This window comes from Cydia fagiglandana, chromosome 7 (assembly GCF_963556715.1).
Source record: "Cydia fagiglandana chromosome 7, ilCydFagi1.1, whole genome shotgun sequence".
NCBI lineage: Eukaryota > Metazoa > Arthropoda > Insecta > Lepidoptera > Tortricidae > Cydia > Cydia fagiglandana.
The window spans coordinates 6,911,226-6,930,851 of NC_085938.1; the positions used below are offsets into that span (position 1 = coordinate 6,911,226).

General features: G+C 36.7%; 1 protein-coding gene across 5 annotated transcripts in view; it reads left to right on the forward strand.

Annotated features, from left to right (window-relative positions):
• The window catches only part of LOC134665799 (putative protein kinase C delta type homolog), a 47,263-nt gene that overhangs the window by 14,731 nt on the left and 12,906 nt on the right, over positions 1-19,626 (forward strand). Inside the window, exons 1-3 of one of the 5 annotated variants that reach the window (XM_063522782.1) lie at positions 10,474-13,765; positions 14,047-14,166; positions 16,033-16,098. The exons of 1 other annotated variant lie outside the window; for it this stretch is intronic. In XM_063522782.1, the coding sequence (XP_063378852.1) occupies positions 10,588-13,765; positions 14,047-14,166; positions 16,033-16,098 (3,364 nt within the window). In that variant the 5' untranslated portion in view covers positions 10,474-10,587. Of the gene's footprint in view, positions 1-10,473; positions 13,766-14,046; positions 14,167-16,032; positions 16,099-19,626 lie in introns of those variants that run through there. 3 more of the 5 variants (XM_063522785.1, XM_063522783.1, XM_063522784.1) reach the window with 3 other exon arrangements.

A 19,626-nucleotide genomic window follows, 5' to 3' on the forward strand; every position in this document is an offset into this window, starting at 1 on the left:
AAATCGCGCTCGAGAATGCCGGATTAACGTTTTTTTTTTACAAGTTCGCGACCCTATAACTCGGCGGCGTCAAGGACTTATCGTCAGATTAGTTAAATTTAGTCTTTAAACACTAAAATCAACCCCCAATATCTTAATCTGACGCGCTCCAGTATTTCAGACTATCCATTTTTTTTTACTAATCTGATCGTCTATCCTAGGCGCGCGTCACTACATATAGAGCTAAATACTTTACAAGGTTGTTCTATTAGGTCTAAGGTATCTCTCATATCTTAAACTGCCACGCTCGAGTATTGCCGAAAATTCCCCTATTCGCCTCCCTAACCATTAGTGTTTGTAATCGATTGTGTAATAAGTACCTACTACAAATCGATCTGTTAATATTTATTTTTACCATGTCGCTTATCGGTTAATCGCTTACTTTCCATGTTCTAAGTACATATTCCAAGATTGATTTGCCAGCGAAAAAATCGATTGATCGAATCCGAATCGAACATCTGTGTTCGGTTATAGAGAAAACTTTAATGGCTCCTCTACACGATGGGCCAACGCCGGCCACTCCAAGGGACGCAGCCATGCGCTAGAATGAGATAGCATTATCACTTGCTCCCTCTAACGCATAAATGCGTCCCTTGGAGTGGCCGGCGCTGGCCCATCGTGTAGAGGAGCCATAATAGGTTTATTTGTGGTTGGTACCACTCTCCGAACGTAGTATTATGGCTAGCTTTTGCGCATGGTATAATAATATGTTTTATTAGACTATGCTTTTGAGCATGCGATTGGGCAGTCAGGTGTGGTGACCGAAGTAATTAAAGTTTTGTGCTTTTAAGTTAACGTTTAAACGAAACGTATCGAATTAACTTTTGGTATTTTCGATTCAATTTTCTGTTGAGCAAATTTAATGTAAACGTACACTACATAATTGTAGTACGAGTTAATGTTCCTAACAAAAACCGATTTTCAAATACCATTGGTTGGCCTGGATATCTAGACTTAAAATGCGGTCACCAAGCACGTTAATTGTTAATTGTATCAAAAATAACGCATGAGGGAATAAATCACTATGAACGTTTTTTGGGCATGTGCTACCAGCACCTAGCATGACTATTGGCTTCTAAGTTCTAACAAGAGCAGCAAATATATTTTCTATTAGTCTAAAAGCACCTCCCTATTACAGTCGCTATCAGATATATCGGAGCGGCCAAGACGCTCACAAATATCTGAACACGCCTCTATTGTCAAGGCGTTAGAGTGCGTGTTCAGATATTGTGAACACCTTGGCCGCCACGATATATCTGATGGCGACTGTACATGTACATGGTATGGGTGCGATACTATTGATACTACATTAGTATGAGTGCGACAAGAAATCTCGTGTGCTTTGTGTTCTGCCAGCGGTGGTGCCCTCTGTAAACGGTCTGTCTGTCGTGGCTGTCCGTCGTGAACTGGTGTGTTTTTGTCCTGTTATTGTCATGTCGAATTTTGAATTTAAATGTCGGTTAGTTTCATATATGTATGCTATTCAGCCAGTCAGTCGGTCTACGTCAGGTCGCCACGGAAGTTGGAAGTCACGACACTCCACAGCCGTAGAAAAATGTAATAGGGTGGTATTCCGTGCACCTGTCCAATTTCTTTGTCCAATGTGTATTTGCGTCTCAAGCTTAGTGATAGAGTGAGACGGAATGCACATTGGACCATACATAATATCAACCATACATAATATTGTATTAATCTGGAAACCAAAACCGACTGGAGAAAGTAACCGATGTAGCTACGACCATGACCGAGAGCCACATCGCTATGTACCGGGTGTGACCTGTAATTCGAGTAAAAATTAAACTGTAAGCTATACTCCTCAAACTGAACAATATTTGTTCAGCGACTTTAAAAATAGATTGTTTTTTATAAGTTTATTCTAAGACGCAATGTATTGCGAATTTTGTTTTGTTTAAAAGCGTGACAAGCTGACAAGCAACGTCAATTACACTGATGACAGCGTACATTGAAGACAATATTTAATTAGTATGAAATATACTCTTCATCATCTGTTCATTATTTTTTAAAGTCGCTGAATAAATGTTTTTCAGTTTTAGAAGTATCCTACAGTTTAATATTTTGCTCGTGTTCGGTATATTATTTACATATATCTAGACTTGTAAATAAATAAAATAAATAAATAAATAAAATATTATGGGTGTGTCGTGTAGATAAACCTTGATTATAAAGTCGCTATAAATAGAAGTGTGTAACCCAATATGACACTAAAAGGTCTCAAACGTTTTTATGCACTAATTTTAAGTATACTTTACATTAACAATATTAACATGCAAGATGTCAGGCAATTAAATATTCGGAAAATAAAGCATAAAGCAAGCAATAAAGCATCGAAAAAAGTGACGACCATTAAAAATATTGTATTAATATGTTATTTATATGATATTGATCTATATACTTGATCACACTAATATACAGAATAAGCCTTTATTTTGTTCCCGTTTTTTCTTGTAAATTGTAGGGTCAGCAACGCCCGTGTCACCGTGTCACTTGACTTGCAAGCGTCCATAGACTGCGGTGGCTGCTTATCATCAGACATAGACATCACACTTGTTAAACAGCTACCGTCGTGGTATAAAAATAATCGGCCAAGAGCATGTCGGGCCATGCTCGGTGTAGGGTTTCGTAGTTACCATTCTGCCAAAATAGGCCAAACGGGGGCTATTAGTAAGATCATAAGGTAGTACAGTCGCCATCATATATATCGGAGCGGCCAAGGTGTTCACAATATCTGAACACGCACTCTAGCGCCCTGACAATAGAGGCGTGTTCAGATTTTTGTGAGCACCTTGACCGCTCCGATATATCTGATGGCGACTGTACCTTTGCAGCGCTTTGTACATTACGTCTTTTTACTAAGAAAACAAGATTTTTTGCAATAACTCACAAACAACTAGACCGATCATGTTCGCTATAGTTTTCATTGAAAGTATTTATTAAGCTCTTGTTTCACAATTTTTTTGACTCGTGGTACAAAAGTTAGAGGGGGGGGAGGAGGGGGTTACAATATCCAAAAATGGTTTTAGGAGACCCGTATTCGTTTTGAAAGACCTATCCAACGATACCCCACGCTATCGGGGAAAAGCCAAAAAAAATTAAAAAAAAACTTTTTGTATGGTAGGTACCCTAAAAAATTCTTTTTTGTAACTTTTATTTTACCGTTTAGTCGCAATGCATGAGTTATGTATCCATGCCAAATTGCAGCTTTCTAGCACTAACGATCACGGAGCAAAGCTTCGGACAGACAGACAGACCTGGCGAAACTATAAGGGTTTCTAGGTGACTACGAAACTAGGGTTTCGTAGTCACCTACCTGCAAAAACCTGCAATTCATAAGATGGGATTTATTAACGGACTTCAATATCATAGAAGGAGGAGGTTAATATATGTACCTATTCGGTTGTGTTTAAGTAAACTGCTACGACATAACGTTCTACGGCGTAGCGCTACATCGTAGCACCTCATCGTAGTAGAGCCTCGTAGCACTACACTCAACAAAAGACCCTTTTTTTAGGGTTCCGTACCCAAAGGGTAAAAACGAGACCACATTACTCGGGACTCCGCTATCCGTCTGTCAGTCCGTCCGTCTGTATGTCTGTCTGTCACTCCAGTTTTTTTATCTGTTGTACCCTTTAATGGCCTGATTCGAACTTTAAAATACGTCAAAAAATTGTTAAAGATACCGATAAACCGACTAAAATAAGAAAATAATGTCAATTAAGGAACGCGGTCGCTTTATATTTGAACTAAAATAGATATATATAATATATTTCATGTAATTATTTTGCCTCAAATGTTTTCTTGCAAAGGAGACACAAAAATATAAAAGACATTTCAAACAAATCCTAGAATCAAGAAAATATTACTTTAATATTTATGAGAATAATGATCTTCGTTCAAAATACCTTTTTGTGTGTAAGTGTAGGCGGCGACTAATTAACCGTAAGGGCAAACGAATCTTGTCGGGAGCGACAATAAATCAGAAAGCTTTAGTATGGGTTTGACATTGAGACGTTCATATGAGATGTTAAATACAGTGAAACCTGGTTAATTGGCACCTGGATAAATGGAAAACCTTAATAATTGCAACCAAAAGTCCGGTCCCGGTCCCTTGAGACCAAAAGGCCTCTATAATTGAAATTTTGGAACCTCTATAATTGCAATTTAGATTTTAGTGCTTTTCGTAATTTTGCCTCTATAATTGACCACATCGCAACTTAAGACCTCTATAATTGACACTGTGCTAAAAAAATCCGTTATTTTTGCTCTTGTTTTTACCTCTATTATAGAAACGAGTCTTGCTTATTACCTCTGTAATTGAAATAATGTAGTTCTATACAGCAGAAACAATATTTTAATAGCAATGATCATTTTATTTATATCTCCATGCAGAATTTAATTTATTTATTGGGTATCTATCACAGCCTGTAGTAGGTGAAATAGTTTTGATCAATAAAAAACAAAGTATGCTTTTTATATTCTAATAAAACTTTCTTCTACAATTCAAGGGAATTTTTTAAACCCAAATGATAAGAAAATAAAGTGGTAATTAATGTAGTGTAAAAGTGCAAGTATAGACGGAAGCAATATATAGAATGTAAGCGTGTAAATCTACTTAAAATGGTTATTTGCACCTCCATAAAAGATATTTGTCAGAACGCAACCTCTATTAATGAAAACCTCTATAATTGACACAACCATTTTTTGAACCTCGCCTCGTTAATTGACACGACCTGCTTAAATGAAAAACCTGGTTAATTGACAAAAATTGGCCGGTCCCTTGAGATTGCAATTATCCAGGTTCCACTGTATACTTCTTGCGGTAAAGGTCGTGGAAGAAAAAACGGAAATATGCTAAGAAATTTGTTTCTTAAAATATGATGTAAAGTATTTGTTAGTATATTTTAAGAGAAGAAGTAATAAATAAATTACTAAACTATTACATGTACAAAGTTTCACGTTCCGAGCTCAAAATACAACTTGAACCCCGTACAAACTTTCATCCCCTTTATAACCCCCTTTAGGGATTGAATTTCCAAAAACGTTATATTGTAATCGGCTGTTATAACTTTCTAATATTGATGTTTTAAGAACAAAGATGATAATCATACGGACAAACAGCACACAAGGATAATCAAGGAAGACCTGTACTATTAAACAATCTGTCAGTATATCATCAATTCATCAGCATACATTAACGCGGATTGTTATCTATATGCAGGGTCTAGACCAGCGGTCGGCAACAGGCGGCCCGCGAACCTCTCACTTGCGGCCCGCGAGCTTCCCTGGCTATTTTGTATATAAAATTTTTAAACAACTATGTCTGATAAAGTCACACATATTAACAAAGTGCGGCCCGCGTCAACTTCCTTAACTACTATGTGGCCCTTGGCTGCTAAAAGGTTGCCGACCGCTGGTCTAGACTATGCGAAAGCCTTCGAAACTCATATTTTTACACTTACACGCTAATTGAAATGAATTAATTTTATACTTGCTTATGCATCAACGAACTATATTGCCACGACGAAAACGCATGTTTGTAAAATGTTGGCAGCATAAACAAAAACTTCATTAAGTATCTGTTCGTATCTCAGTTCATTTTGTCACTTAATTAATAAATACATATTTTAAGGTGCAACCAACCACACAATCAAATATAATATAATCTATATATATAAATGTAAGTGTCCTGACTGACTGACTGACTGACTGACTGATTCATCAACGCAGAGCCGGAACTACAAAAGCCAGAAAGTTGAAATTTGCACACCAGATTGCATTTATAAAGTGTACAAGAGATAAGAAGCGATTTTGAGAAATTCAACCCCTAAGGGGGTTAAAAAGGGGATGAAAGTTTGTATGGGGTTAAAGTTTTCTTTTAAGCTAGGAATTTGAAACTTCGTAAAAAGATATATTATTAAAATACAAGAAAACTAATTTCAGCGTTTTTGAACATTCATCCCCTAAGGTGGTGAAAAAGGGGTTGAAAGTTTGTATGGATATCAAAATTTTTTTCAAGTGGTGGACTTGAATCTTTGTATTTAGGGATATTATTAGAAAACAGGAAAAGTAATTTCAGCGTTTTGTAAAATTCATCCCCTAACAGGGTTAAAAGGGGGTTGAAAATTTTAATCCATTACAAATGCTTTGAAACTTAGTAGAAAGGCATAATAGCCGATTACAAAAAAAGTGATTGCAACGTTTTTGGAAATTCAACCCCTAAGGGGGTTAAAAAGGGGATGAAAGTTCGTCTTCGGGTGCAAATTTTATTTTAAGCTAGGAACTTGAAACTTTGTAAAAAAGTATCAAATTCAAGTACAAGAAAACTAATTTCAGCGTTTTAGAAAATTCATCCCCCAGGGTGGTGAAATAGGGGTTGAAAGTTTGTATGGATATCAAAAATTTTTTCGAGCGCGGGACTTGAATCTTTGTATTTGGGTATATTATTAGAAGACAATAAAAGTAATTTCAGTGTTTTGTAAAATTCATCCCCTAACAGGGTTAAAAGGGGGTTGAAAATTTTAATCCATTACAAATGCTTTGAAACTTCGTAGAAAGGCATAATAGCCGATTACAAAAAAAGTGATTGCAACGTTTTTGGAAATTCAACCCCTAAGGGGGTTAAAAAGGGGATGAAAGTTCGTCTTCGGGTGCAAATTTTATTTTAAGCTAGGAACTTGAAACTTTGTAAAAAAGTATCAAATTCAAGTACAAGAAAACTAATTTCAGCGTTTTAGAAAATTCATCCCCCAGGGTGGTGAAATAGGGGTTGAAAGTTTGTATGGATATCAAAAATTTTTTCGAACGCGGGACTTGAATCTTTGTATTTGGGGATATTATTAGAAGACAATAAAAGTAATTTCAGTGTTTTGTAAAATTCATCCCCTAACAGGGTTAAAAAGGGGATGAAAGTTTGTATGGGGTTAAAGTTTTCTTTTGAGCTACGAAGTTGAAACTTCGTTAAAAGATATATAATTAAAATACAAGAAAACTAATTTCAGCGTTTTTGAAAATTCATCCCCTAAGGTGGTGAAAAAGGGGTTGAAAGTTTGTATGGATATCAAACATTTTTTCGAGTGTGGGACTTGAATCTTTGTATTTAGGGATATTATTAGAAGACAGGAAAAGTAATTTCAGCGTTTTGTAAAATTCATCCCCTAACAGGGTTAAAAAGGGGTTGAAAATTTTAATCCATTACAAATGCTTTGAAACTTCGTAGAAAGGCATAATAGCCGATTACAAAAAAAGTGATTGCAACGTTTTTGGAATTTCAACCCCTAAGGAAGTTAAAAAGGGGATGGAAGTTCATCTGCGGGTGCAAATTTTATTTTAAGCAAGGAACTTGAAACTTTGTAAAAATGTTTTAAATTAAAATACAAGAAAACTCATTTCAGCGTTTTTGAAAATTCATCCCCTAAGGTGGTGAAAAAGGGGTTGAAAGTTTGTATGGATATCAAACATTTTTTCGAGCGCGGGACTTGAATCTTTGTATTTGGGGATACTATTAGAACACAATAAAAGTAATTTCAGCGTTTTGTAAATTCATCCCCAACAGGGTTAAAATGGATTTCAAAGTTTAAATCCATTACAAATGCTTTGAAAATTCTTAGAAAGGCATAATAGCCGATTACAAAAAAAAAGTAATTGCAACGTTCTTGGAAATTCAACCCCTAAGGGTGTTAAAAAGGGGATGAAAGTTCGTCTTCAAGTGCAAATTTTATTTGAAGCTAGGAACTTGAAACTTTGTAAAAAGGTATTATATTAAAATACAAGAAAACTAATTTCAGCGTTTTTGAAAATTCATCCCTATGGTGGTGAAAACGGGGTTGAAAGTTTTTATGGATATCATGCATTTTTTCGAGCGCGGGATTTGAATCTTTGTATTTGGGGATATTATTAGGAGACAATAAAAGTGATTTCAGCGATTTGTAAAATTCATCCCCTAACAGGGTTAAAATGGGGTTCAAAGTTTGAATCCATTACAAATGCTTTGAAACTTCTTAGAAAGACATACCTAATAGCCGATTACAAAAAAAAGTAATTGCAACGTTTTTGAAAATTCAATCCCTAAGGGGGCTAAAAAGGGGATGAAAATTCGTCTTGGGGTGTAAATTTAATTTTAAGCTAGGAACTTTAACTTTTTGGAAAAAAAGGTAATAAATTAAAAAACATGAAAACTAATTCAAGCATTTTTGAAAATCATCCCCCAAGGTGGTGAGAAAGGGGTTGAAAGTTCGTATGGAGATCAGATATTTTGTGAGTGCGGAATGCGGAACTTGAATCTTTGTATAAGGGCATAGAGGTACCTATTATGAGAATACAAGAAAAATAATGTCAGCAACCAACATCAAAATCCACTTGACTTAAAACTTCATACAACTTGCTAAAAAAGAAAAGTACTTAATTTCAACATTGCTTGGATATGAAAATTATAGGTACTAAAGATGTAAAATGTTGAAGATTAGATTCCACGCGGACGAAGTCGCGGGCAACAGCTAGTATTGAATAAAATAGATAGAAATAGAAAATGCATATAAAATAGTTAAGGAAAATCATATTACTAATAAATTTACGCGAATAAAAATTGAAATGGAATGAAATTAGAATCATTTTATCAAATGGATCGTGTGTTGTCGTTTCCAATGGGAAACCAGGTGAAGAAAAGTTGATGATCCAAGTCTAAAGATAAAGGAAATTATAGTTTTACTGTCGCAAAACTGGGTTTTTGAAACGAATTACATGTTCCAATTGCTTGTTTAAGTTAGCCGCACACCGATGCACTTGACGGATGCCACTGCATTCCCCAAGAGACCGTCACGTGAAAACACTTGGGGTGGCCTCGCTCCAACACGGGGGCGACTACTTAATGCCCACCTATAAATAACCTACCGTGATTGACACCTACACCTACCTTGGTTTAATCAGCCGCAAATAAAGTGATGCAACGGATTCAACTATATAATCTTTATTATAGAACCTTTTATTCTTTGATTTCAGATTTAAAACAGCCAATGAAAAATATGTCGAATTGTCGATACCTATTTTTAAAAGCAGTGCGGATATTGCGTTCTTATGTTCAGATAACATACACCTACTCGTATCTCAAAACATAGCAATAGCATGTTACGTGTTTATATGAATTAAATAGATTGTCTCCTCAGAATGAAGTCCCTTATTAGGGTAGGTACCTGCTTGTACCTACTATTTGTCATAGGACGTACCTATACCTATTATTGGTAATCAAAGTACATAATAAAACGACATAGATCTATTAAAGAATAAATAGGTAAGGACTAACGGACTGGACATTGTTGCATGTAGATGATTAATCAGAAGCTTGCATATTTTTTGTTGAGTTCTACGCATTTGTAGGGGGGGGGGGGTAGCGGAACTGCCCAATGGTCCCCTGCCTCCCCTAAATGTAACCTTACTTAGGGGTCATCCATTAATTACGTCACACGAATTTCTAGGTTTTTTGACCCCTCCCTGTCACACTTGGTCACATTTGGCAAACCCCTCCCCCCTAATGTGACGTTACATTTTTTTCTACGAAATCGCCAAATCGAATTAAGTAAGTACCTAAGTATTATTAATATTTTATCAAAATATTTTTGACGATATAAATATTAGTAATTTTATAACCCAAAACTGCTTAGGAAAGAAAATTAAACGAATTAAAACGATTATCGTTTTAAACTTGTTATTTAAATATACAGCGAATAAAATAATTTAATTTAATTTCCGGTTACTGATGAAGTTAAAGTGACGTCACAAAGTTTGTGTCTCCCCCCTCCCCCATGTCACAATATGTCACATTTTCTTGACCCCCTCCCTCCCCCTAAACGTGTGATGTAATTAATGGATGACCCCTTAGCAGTAGTAGCCTATATAAGTTACTTAGTGTCATAACCGTAATATAATTCTCCATTTATAAAACGGATAATTTTGTTATGATCACCGCCATCACGTCTTTGTATAACGATAATTGATGGCCTATATTTTTCATATTACCTAATGCCTACCGAAAAGGCTTGTTATGTTATCGTCAAAATAACTAGAGATAAGAGTGAGTAGATTTGTTACTGTAGAACTTATACACTATTATATTGATAAACTATTTGAAGTTTGTGGGCCACAATTTATATACGTTTACACATATAATACCTGTCTACTGTTTACAAATACCAATATAACTAAACAGAATCTGCTTCTATATTTATGTTAAAAAATAATATAAATATTTCATAACAATAACACCAACATAAAATCGAAATTATTTACAATAACTGACACAATTATCTCTAACAACGAAACGGTAAAAACTTCCTTCCGACATCTTAGAAAAAGTCACAAGATCTATTATTGTCTTCATAATAATCATCAATCAATCACCTGTGCGAGTCTGGGCGGGCGGGGGTCGTGAGCGCGGGAGGGCGGGCCTGCGCCCGCGCCTGCCGCGGCCGGCCGCCAGTCCGCGCACGAGCGAGCCCGCATGCCGCCACGCGAAGCGCGCAGCCGCCGCGTAGCACCAAAATGCCACTTTACTCCGATCACATATCGAACATGTATTACAGTGGATCGTCTCCCTATAGTGCCCCCTACAGTTACGGATCGAAAACACCAATAGGACCGTCGTTCAGTGCATCATATCTCAATCCTGGATCTAACTACAGCACTCATTCCTCGCTCGGAGGATACAACCGCCCTCAGGTCAGCTCGAGGTGGATCACCAGCAGCGGAAGAAATTACTCTCCTATCCTCAGCACTATATCGGAAAGAAATACATCAAGTCCTTCAAGGGTAAGCAGTCCTAGGAGAATAGCTAGTTACAAACGGAGTTACGTTCCCTCCAGCTATACTCCGCGACCGATAAATATAAACACTGCTGATATTGACGTGTCAAGGAACAAATATCGACCAAAGACAGAAAGTCCGCCCCCGCCTGCACCTCAGGCAGATGCGACTGCGGATAATGAAAATGGACCCTTCATGCCACGAATAGATGGTAAGCCTGAAACTGGCATAGATTCCTCTCCTGGAGAATTGAGGAGTACTATAAAACGAGGTCGCACTGTAGTACGGCTGCATACAATTAAGAGAAAAGACAGAGATTCGCCTCGCAAACCTTTAGACGGATCACAGAAATCAAGCTCCGAAGAAGGCGATAAAAGTGAATCTATTGTTGATAATGCTCCTATTAAAGATGCATCAGAATCAATTAAATGGAGAGAAAAGCTTTCTGAAGACTTAAAATACAAAGAAAAAAAAGAAAAGAAGACTATAGGAACCAAATTGATGGAAAAATTCATTGTCAAAAATAATAACGATAGTGATATTGAAATAACAAGTGATAGTAAAAACAAACAAGAACACGCTTTAAGTACACCACTAGCACCCCATTCTAGCACGAGTAGATCACCCACCAGACGATGTTCGGTGGAGATCTTAGCCGAACAAGCAAACGTCTTAGACTCGTTAATAAGAAATGAAAATTTAAGTACTGCAACTTTAGATTTAAGCAAAGTTGGGACAGAGGAATCCGTTGGAATTATAGGAGGTCAAAGCAACCCTTTAAAAACGACGAAATCTGACAATTCCTTACATGATCGCTTCAGAAAGTCTAGAGATTCCAAAGAACTTAGGCATTCATTAAAGAGACGCAGTTTAAAAAAATCGTCTTCAGGTGGTAGACTCGACTCTATTACTGAATTTCCTAGGGAGGCTTTATGTTCTTTACCATCTATTGAAGAAAATAGATCATCGATAAAATATGAGAATACTAAACCAAAACCCAAGTTAAAAGCAAAAATAACTGGAACAGTGGAAGTATCTTCACCAAATAGTCCTTTAAAATTTAAAGTTGGAGAAGTTGTTGTAGAGGAAAAGCCTCGTGCTTTGAAAAAAGAAATTTCATTTAGTAGTAGCGTTGATTCTAATTTTGATGAATGTCCCAACAATGGGAATAGGTCAATTACTAATGCATTGCGTAAAAGTAGAATGCGGTCTTCTATCCGTAGAAAAACCGACCTTGAAACTAATGTTCCTTCACCTGAACCTGACGACGATAATTTCTGGGATAAAATAGGCAAAAGAGAGACCGTTTACCTTATAAAAAGAAAACAAAATTTAGAAGATGCTAGAGAAAAACATCGAAGAGCTCTATTTTGGTTTCCAGAAGACGAGGGATCAAGTGCAAATGAAGATCTTATCGAGTCACCTAATGCAAATGACTCTAATAAATCAGACAAAATGGATATTGAGAATATCGCTAAGCAACAAGATACAACAAATATTGATGTTAGCGATCTTACAGTAGAAGGATCGATTTTACCCAAGGAACCTGAGTTGCCTTCATTCGATATTAATAGTAATGTGCAGCTAACGAATCCTGAAATAAAAAGTTATAATCAACATCCTTCGTTATTAGGTTCTAAAGAGGTAAAAGAAATCTCAACCAAACAAGCCGGTGAAACCATCTATCAAGATGTGAATAAACCCCTGATATTAGATGGTAACTTAAATGTTAAACAAGAAAAGCCAAATGCAGCATCTAGTATTGTAGTAAATAGCTGCGACGTCAAAAAGCCTGACGAAGTTAAAGATAGTGATCAGGTGCCGCAAATGAACAAAAATAGGATGTTGCCCAAAAGTGAGGACAAAATTAGTAAACTTGACAAAGCTCCAGAAAATCCAATAAATCCAGTGGTGCCCAAGGAAACAGATATCGCTGTTCTGGATAGCAGTAAAGTAAAAGATAGCAAACGGGAATCCCCAAAAGAATTTAAAACTGAAGAAAAAATATGCCCGGTGCACGGCAAAAAAGATAAAACCACTTCACAAATTGAAACAAATGCAGAATCTTCTAAAGTTAAGAAAGCAGAATCTCCAAAATCGTCAAAGATGGAGGACAAAACTTCCCCATTACATAGTAAAAAAGTGATCATGTCTCCGCATGTTGAAACAAAGGCAGAATTAAATGAAATTAAAAAACAAGACTCTCCCAAAGCGAAACAAGCTGGGGAAAATAATAGTACTGATAGCAAAAAAGAGGACGTGCCCTTGCGTATAAACGTAAAACTGGAGTCATCAATACCATCAACTATAACTAAAGTGTCAACTGTGGAACATGCAGATAGTGAGGGTTGTATGTCACCTGAGACTACAAACAAAACAGTTGAGGTAATGGTTAATTCAGAAGCGAAAACAGTTACTGAAAAGGCAGTGGAGAGCCCTTCTTCTGAAGCGGCACCTTCTCAAATACCAATAATTATAGAATCTGTAAACATTCCAAAAGAAGAAACTGCAGTTAATAATGAAGAACAAAAAGCTAAAGAGAGTTTAAAGGCTGAAAATAAATCTATAAACAAGGAAAAAGAACAACCAAGACAATCACCATCACTAGACATTACAAAGATTCCGATCAGAAAGCCAGTTAAAGAAGAACTGGCAGTTAGGCCTCTTATAGCTACTCCTCGTCCTCTTCAAAAGAAGAGTCCTCAAGTAATTCATTCATCGAGTTCATCTTCATCGTCTTCAGAAGAAGATACGTCAGATGATGAGGATGCAGACGAGTCGGATACCAGCGAGGAATCTACAGAGTTCTTCGAGTGCGAAACCACTGCTGACGGCAGGACTTCCACGGGATCCAACGATTCTGGATTTGACTCTTCGGCACCAACGTCACCGGCAGGTTTCGTCCACGTTAAAAAAGGTAAAATAGGCCTTAATACATATATTAATTAGGGAAACACACGTTTTCACATTTACACTGTCACACGAACCTACTAACAAACTTCTAATGTGTTCAAAAACGTCTTGAGGTCCAATTCTCGATTGATACGAATTGTAAATATGTTTTGATCAACCCCGAGAATTGAACTCCCGACTATTGCACGATTGCTTTTGCACGGCTTAGATTAGTATAAGTAATTAAGTATACGTCCAATACCTACTCTTCGTTTAGCGGCGGGACGTCTCGTTATTTTGTTTTAGACTGCGATGTAAACTGCCATCGAAAATGTGAAAAGTTGACAGCGAACCTGTGCGGGGTGAACCAGCGGCTTTTAGTGGAAGCTCTGTCATCTCGAAGCGCCTCTGTCGTCTCTAAAAGAGGTGGGTAATAATAATAATACTTCATAGAAACGGGTCTAAAATGAACCTTAACGATGATATTAGTTGTCGTTTCCTCAGGATAGAATTTGAACTCGAGCGTCGTAAAAACTGACGTCAGGCGACGTTAGCTTTATGTTTTCAGGCCGTAAATCATCTTCATCCTGACGGATATTATTAGTTCAAAAAGAAAAGATTGCGAAAGTTAAGCTAATAATAAAAGAAAGCGCATTAGGTACCTACGCCAATAGTTTTTTAACTACCATTAAATAAGTGCATTTTTGTTTAATTTGGATACCTAATATTATGCGTTCGTTTGTTTTTATTGGACGGCAAACTTATAAAGATTTGCCACAAAGCACATAATGATTATAATAAAAAGTAGTGAGTAGGCGCTTTAATGCGTATTTGTTTATTTGCCGAGAGAGAACACAGCGTGGGTAGAGGTGCGGTTGCCTCTGCCTGGACATCGGCCAATCACTCCTCGCTCACCTGTACAGAATTAATAGCATCAATTGCCACTGAAATTAACTTCAAGAGACAAGCACGATTACGATTTACCCAAAATAGACTGAGTTTGCAAATAAGTAGTGCTCATATCAAACTGAGCTTCCGTAATATTTTTAATAAATTGGATATTTTCAAATTTAATTTCCTAATGTGTATTTTATTACGTAGGTACCTATCTATCTACGTTGATTTTGTAGTTTGAAGCAAGTTCCTATTTAAAGTTAATCTAAACGTATTTTTTTTATTATTAGTTCAACCTGTAGTACCGAAATACGAGACGGATGTACGTGCATTTTTATGCATACATGATAGATGGCGACTACACGACAGCTCGAGGAATGAGAGCGAAGACCGATTCTCGTGATCGTGATCAATCGACCCGATCGACGAGCTATCGTCGATTATTTTGGCTGATCTTCAAACGTCTCCCTAGTATTTTTATTTCCGATTCCGACAACATATAGTTTGGCATTGATTCGATGTCTGTTGATTTTTCAAAGTAATTTTTGTTTTCTGGAATCGGCGTTTGTTTTTGATAGATTTACGTTTTTAGTGAAATAATTCGACGATGTATTTATAAAAAAAAACACGCATTGACGCAATTGACGTCACATACGTTATTATAAAATTCACTGAATGAAATTCAAACATATATAGATTTATTTGCATCCCCTTTTTTCTTCCTAATTTCATATTATATAACTACATATCTATTTTCAATGCACTTCCTTCTGCATTTTCTTTTAATACACTATTCTAATCTATTCTACTGTCCCTTTAAAAAAACCATTACTCTATTTCTTGATCTGTTAAGACTTAAAAGTAAAATGATAGAGCTATATTAACAAGTAGTAACATGACTATGGCAGCGTCAAGCGGCTTTGGGTTATTTAATGATCAATATGAATAAACGAAATAATATAAATTGTATAAAACTTGCAACAAGACAAATTTTAACGAGTCCAAATTAATGATGAAACCTAAAAGACCTATTTAAGGCTACCTACCTATCAAGTTGTTAAGTCTTTTAGCTCACATATAATAACCCCGAATTTCAATCCAACCGAACACTGTCTTTATCAAATTTATCAAGCAAAATTGGAAGAAATGGATATTTTAAGTTAGTAAGACAATACCTACTTATCACAAATACATAAAATGCACAGGCTATTCAACATGTTGTGGCTCCTCTACATGATGGGCCAGCGCCGGCCACTCCAAGGGACGCATTTATGCGTTAGAGGGAGCAAGTGATATTGCTATCTCATTCTACCGCATGGCTTTGGAGTGGCCGGCGTTGGCCCATCGTGTAGAGGAGCCATTGAATTGAGAACCGATTAACTAGCATTGTGTACGCAGGTGGCGAGACGCCCGGGACGTCCGCGGCGGCGCCCAACACGCCCGACTTCCATGAACAGGAGCTCGGTGAGCCTTCGACACTGCAACCTTGCAAATCTTGCATCACGCATGCCACTACTGTCACATCCACATCTACTACTCTTACATCTTTCTAAAACCTCATTTATCAAAGCATAATTAGGTATTCCAAATCCACAACAGAGTTTATGTTTAACTGAATATAAGGGCCGCCATACACGGACTGCTTTGAGCAGTCAGTGCCAACAGCTTCAAGCGGTCGCCGTTGGGTGATCTGCAGTTTCAATACAAAATCGTCATTCACACGAACCGCTCAAGCAGTTGCAACTGCTTCGGGCGGTTGGCTGCGCGGTGAAATTTCATCATGCGGTCAAGCTGCAAAAGCAGTCCGTGTATGTTGATCACTCGGTTCCTGCTCGAGCAGTCCGTGTATGGCGGCTCTAACGCCAAATTTTTTCTAATACTTAATTTGATAATTTGTACAGTAATTTTTGATTGTTTCCTAGTATTTTATGTATTTTAAAATAGATGAGTGTTTTATGTATTGCTTGTGCAGTAAGATTTAGAATTGTGTTAACCGTTTTGCTCCGCAAGCACTAATCAAACATTACCCTTTCATTACTTTCAAAACACTACATTATCAATATTATCATTACATCAATAGAATAAGGGCACGCACGGCACGCGAGCTCGCATGCGATTTTAGTTACATTGCGGACTGTTGGTTACCTCCAAAACCGCAATGTAATGAAACTCGCATGCGAGTTCTCGCATCGTCTAATTGAACCCTAACGTGCTAAATGCAAGTTCCCTCTAGTTAATGTAGCTATAAATTAAAAAATCTAAAGGCCTAATACGAGTACTAAACTACATAATATTTATTTTGAGTTAATATTTAATATGATCTCGGTACATTTAACCTTATAGGTGACCTTAAGGGCCACTTGCACCATCCCACTAACCCGGGGTAGTTACCATGGTTACCAGTACCATTTGACACTGGGTTAACTATTTAACCACTTAGTGGGATGGTGGGATGGTGCAAGTGGCTCTAAGTGTATTCAATTTAAATTATATTCATACAAATATTAATACATGCTCCTATAATATATTCTTATTATTATGTATTAGTCCCGGAAGATAAAACGATTCGTGATTTATTGGAAATGTAAAGTGATCAGCTAGATAAATCACTTACACGTTTATGAATATTTCGGACTTGCAACAGATTAAATTATCTGCCAACGAAACTGGATCAGAGTAATAATTTCGGAAAGATCAACTAGGACACGATTATTATAAATGCCAAGTGCCCAGTTTGCTTTAATTTATCATCAATCATTAGTTATAGGTATAGCTGTTATAGTATAATGGTAAGTAAATAAATTTATAGATTAGATGAAATAATTTCTTGACGTTCTAAAAATAATACCTACGCTACTTATTTGTAATAGAACAAAATAATAGAAAAATAACAGCAAATATAGCCCCGTCATAGAATGGAAAGGATGATGATATAATTGCTTCTCACGCGAAAGCCCCAGCTAGTTAACATGTTAAGTCTTAACCTTAAGCTTAACCGTTAAGAGGAAAGGGGACAACCAATTCTTCATTTCGCGCAGGCGTCCACTTTCCTCGTAATTCAAAATAATGGAGCAGCCACTTATCTTTTACACAAATTCCGTAAGCGCCCCATTTCGCCTCACACCGCGCACTTGTGCCCGCCCCACTTCGGGTTCCGCGTTCCAGCAGAACTTACGCAACTAGCCATCGGAATTCACACTATCTCACTGTAAAACTAAAATCAAAACAAGCCGTGATGTTGTGTAACCTTCCGATTACGTAAACTCTCAAATATGAACTAACTTTTTATAATGACCAATGAAAGACACAAAAGGGTGAAGAAAACAATATGTTAGGAATTTGAAAATTTACAACATGGGGAAGTCTCTGGATATTGGCGATATCGTTCATACTTAAATATTTAATAAATTGATATGTTAAAATATGGACGATATGAGGCTCTTTGGCGATAAGACCGTTTGTTGTCTGCCTCGATCTTTGATCAATTGTTTTTTTTTCTCAAGTTGTATTTTTACTGAGGTGTGCCAATAGTGTCTTATCTGTCAATGAGGAAGAAATTATTCAATTTAAAATAAATTATTCCTAATCGCCCAAATTCCTTCAAAATATGATTTCGTAATGAAGCTAATATACTCGAACACAACGAACATTTATTGAACAAAAAGAAATTTAGAACTTTCTCAATATTGGCTTAAAAACAGTAATTCTCTACCAAACAGCTGACAATAAGAATCCTAATAATAGTAATGGGAGAAGGGCGACCCACAAAGTAATGCTAATTAATAGGTAATGTTGAGCACGACACCTATTAGGCTATTACAAATAGAAAACAGATACCTAACATAAGAACTGACAAAATCGCAGGTTAGTCGCGGGCCTATTCCGGGAGAGACCAACGACCGATTAAACGCTAACATAAACCTCGAAACAACGGACAACTGACATGTTATTCGCGACTTCGGTAAATAAAGAGATATTAATGAGTTCGGTGGGCTTCGCGCAACCGCATGCCAAATGCAACTGTAACTACTACCGAGTGCTGACGCATTATTTATTACGATGGCATGAGCAGATTGATGGGCATCATTAAATACACGCATTTTCATTTGCCGGTGGTTTAGTTTATCGGTAATAAATCCTGTGTTAGATAACACCATAGGCATCCTACATGAGTATTGTAATGAACATCGGTACGAGTACGATGATTTGACGAGGACTATAATTAAAAAATACGAGTATAAATCAATGTAAATGAGTATGTAATAAAAAAATCTTTGATAGCAGAGTTGTTTTTATTTTCACAGACACTAAATTATAAATGTGAAAAGTTATAAAATAAATCGGCAGTTACAGTACCCTTTAGTAGTTACCCTAGCCCCATACCAAGACAAGTTCAAACCAAGAATAATAATTAATCTAGAATCTAGAATATGTATTTGATTCTACATTAATCTAATTAATTTTGTTAAGCCCCGTTCACGCAACGTATAAATTTATTCTTTAAATTCAACAGGGACTGTAACATTTTTTTAAATAAGTTACTAGAGCGTTTGGAACTGCCTGTTGGCTTTTATAAGATTTATTTACCTACTTTTGGCCTGTCTTAAAGTCGTCCATTAAATCGTTTTGGATTATCGTATAATAATGTACCAAATTTAATTCCTCCAGTTTAAGGAAGTAAACCGTTGTCACATTCATCTAGTTCTCCCAAAATTAACATGGCGACCTTGATATTGCTCCGTCTAATCTCAACTAATATATTTAGCGGCGGCCGCGATCTCAGGCGAGGTGAAAGAGAATTAATTTGACACACATGCTCTTCGCGAATTATGTCATAATCGTAATAGTGTTTGCGTTATAATTACCTGTGCTGCGCACTAGGTACTCGAAGCTTTTAATAATACTGTGACGTAGCTTGAAACTACTTTCTAATCTTCTTAAAGGCATCATCATCATGGGCCTTTGAGTCTATTACACACTATACAAGCAGTA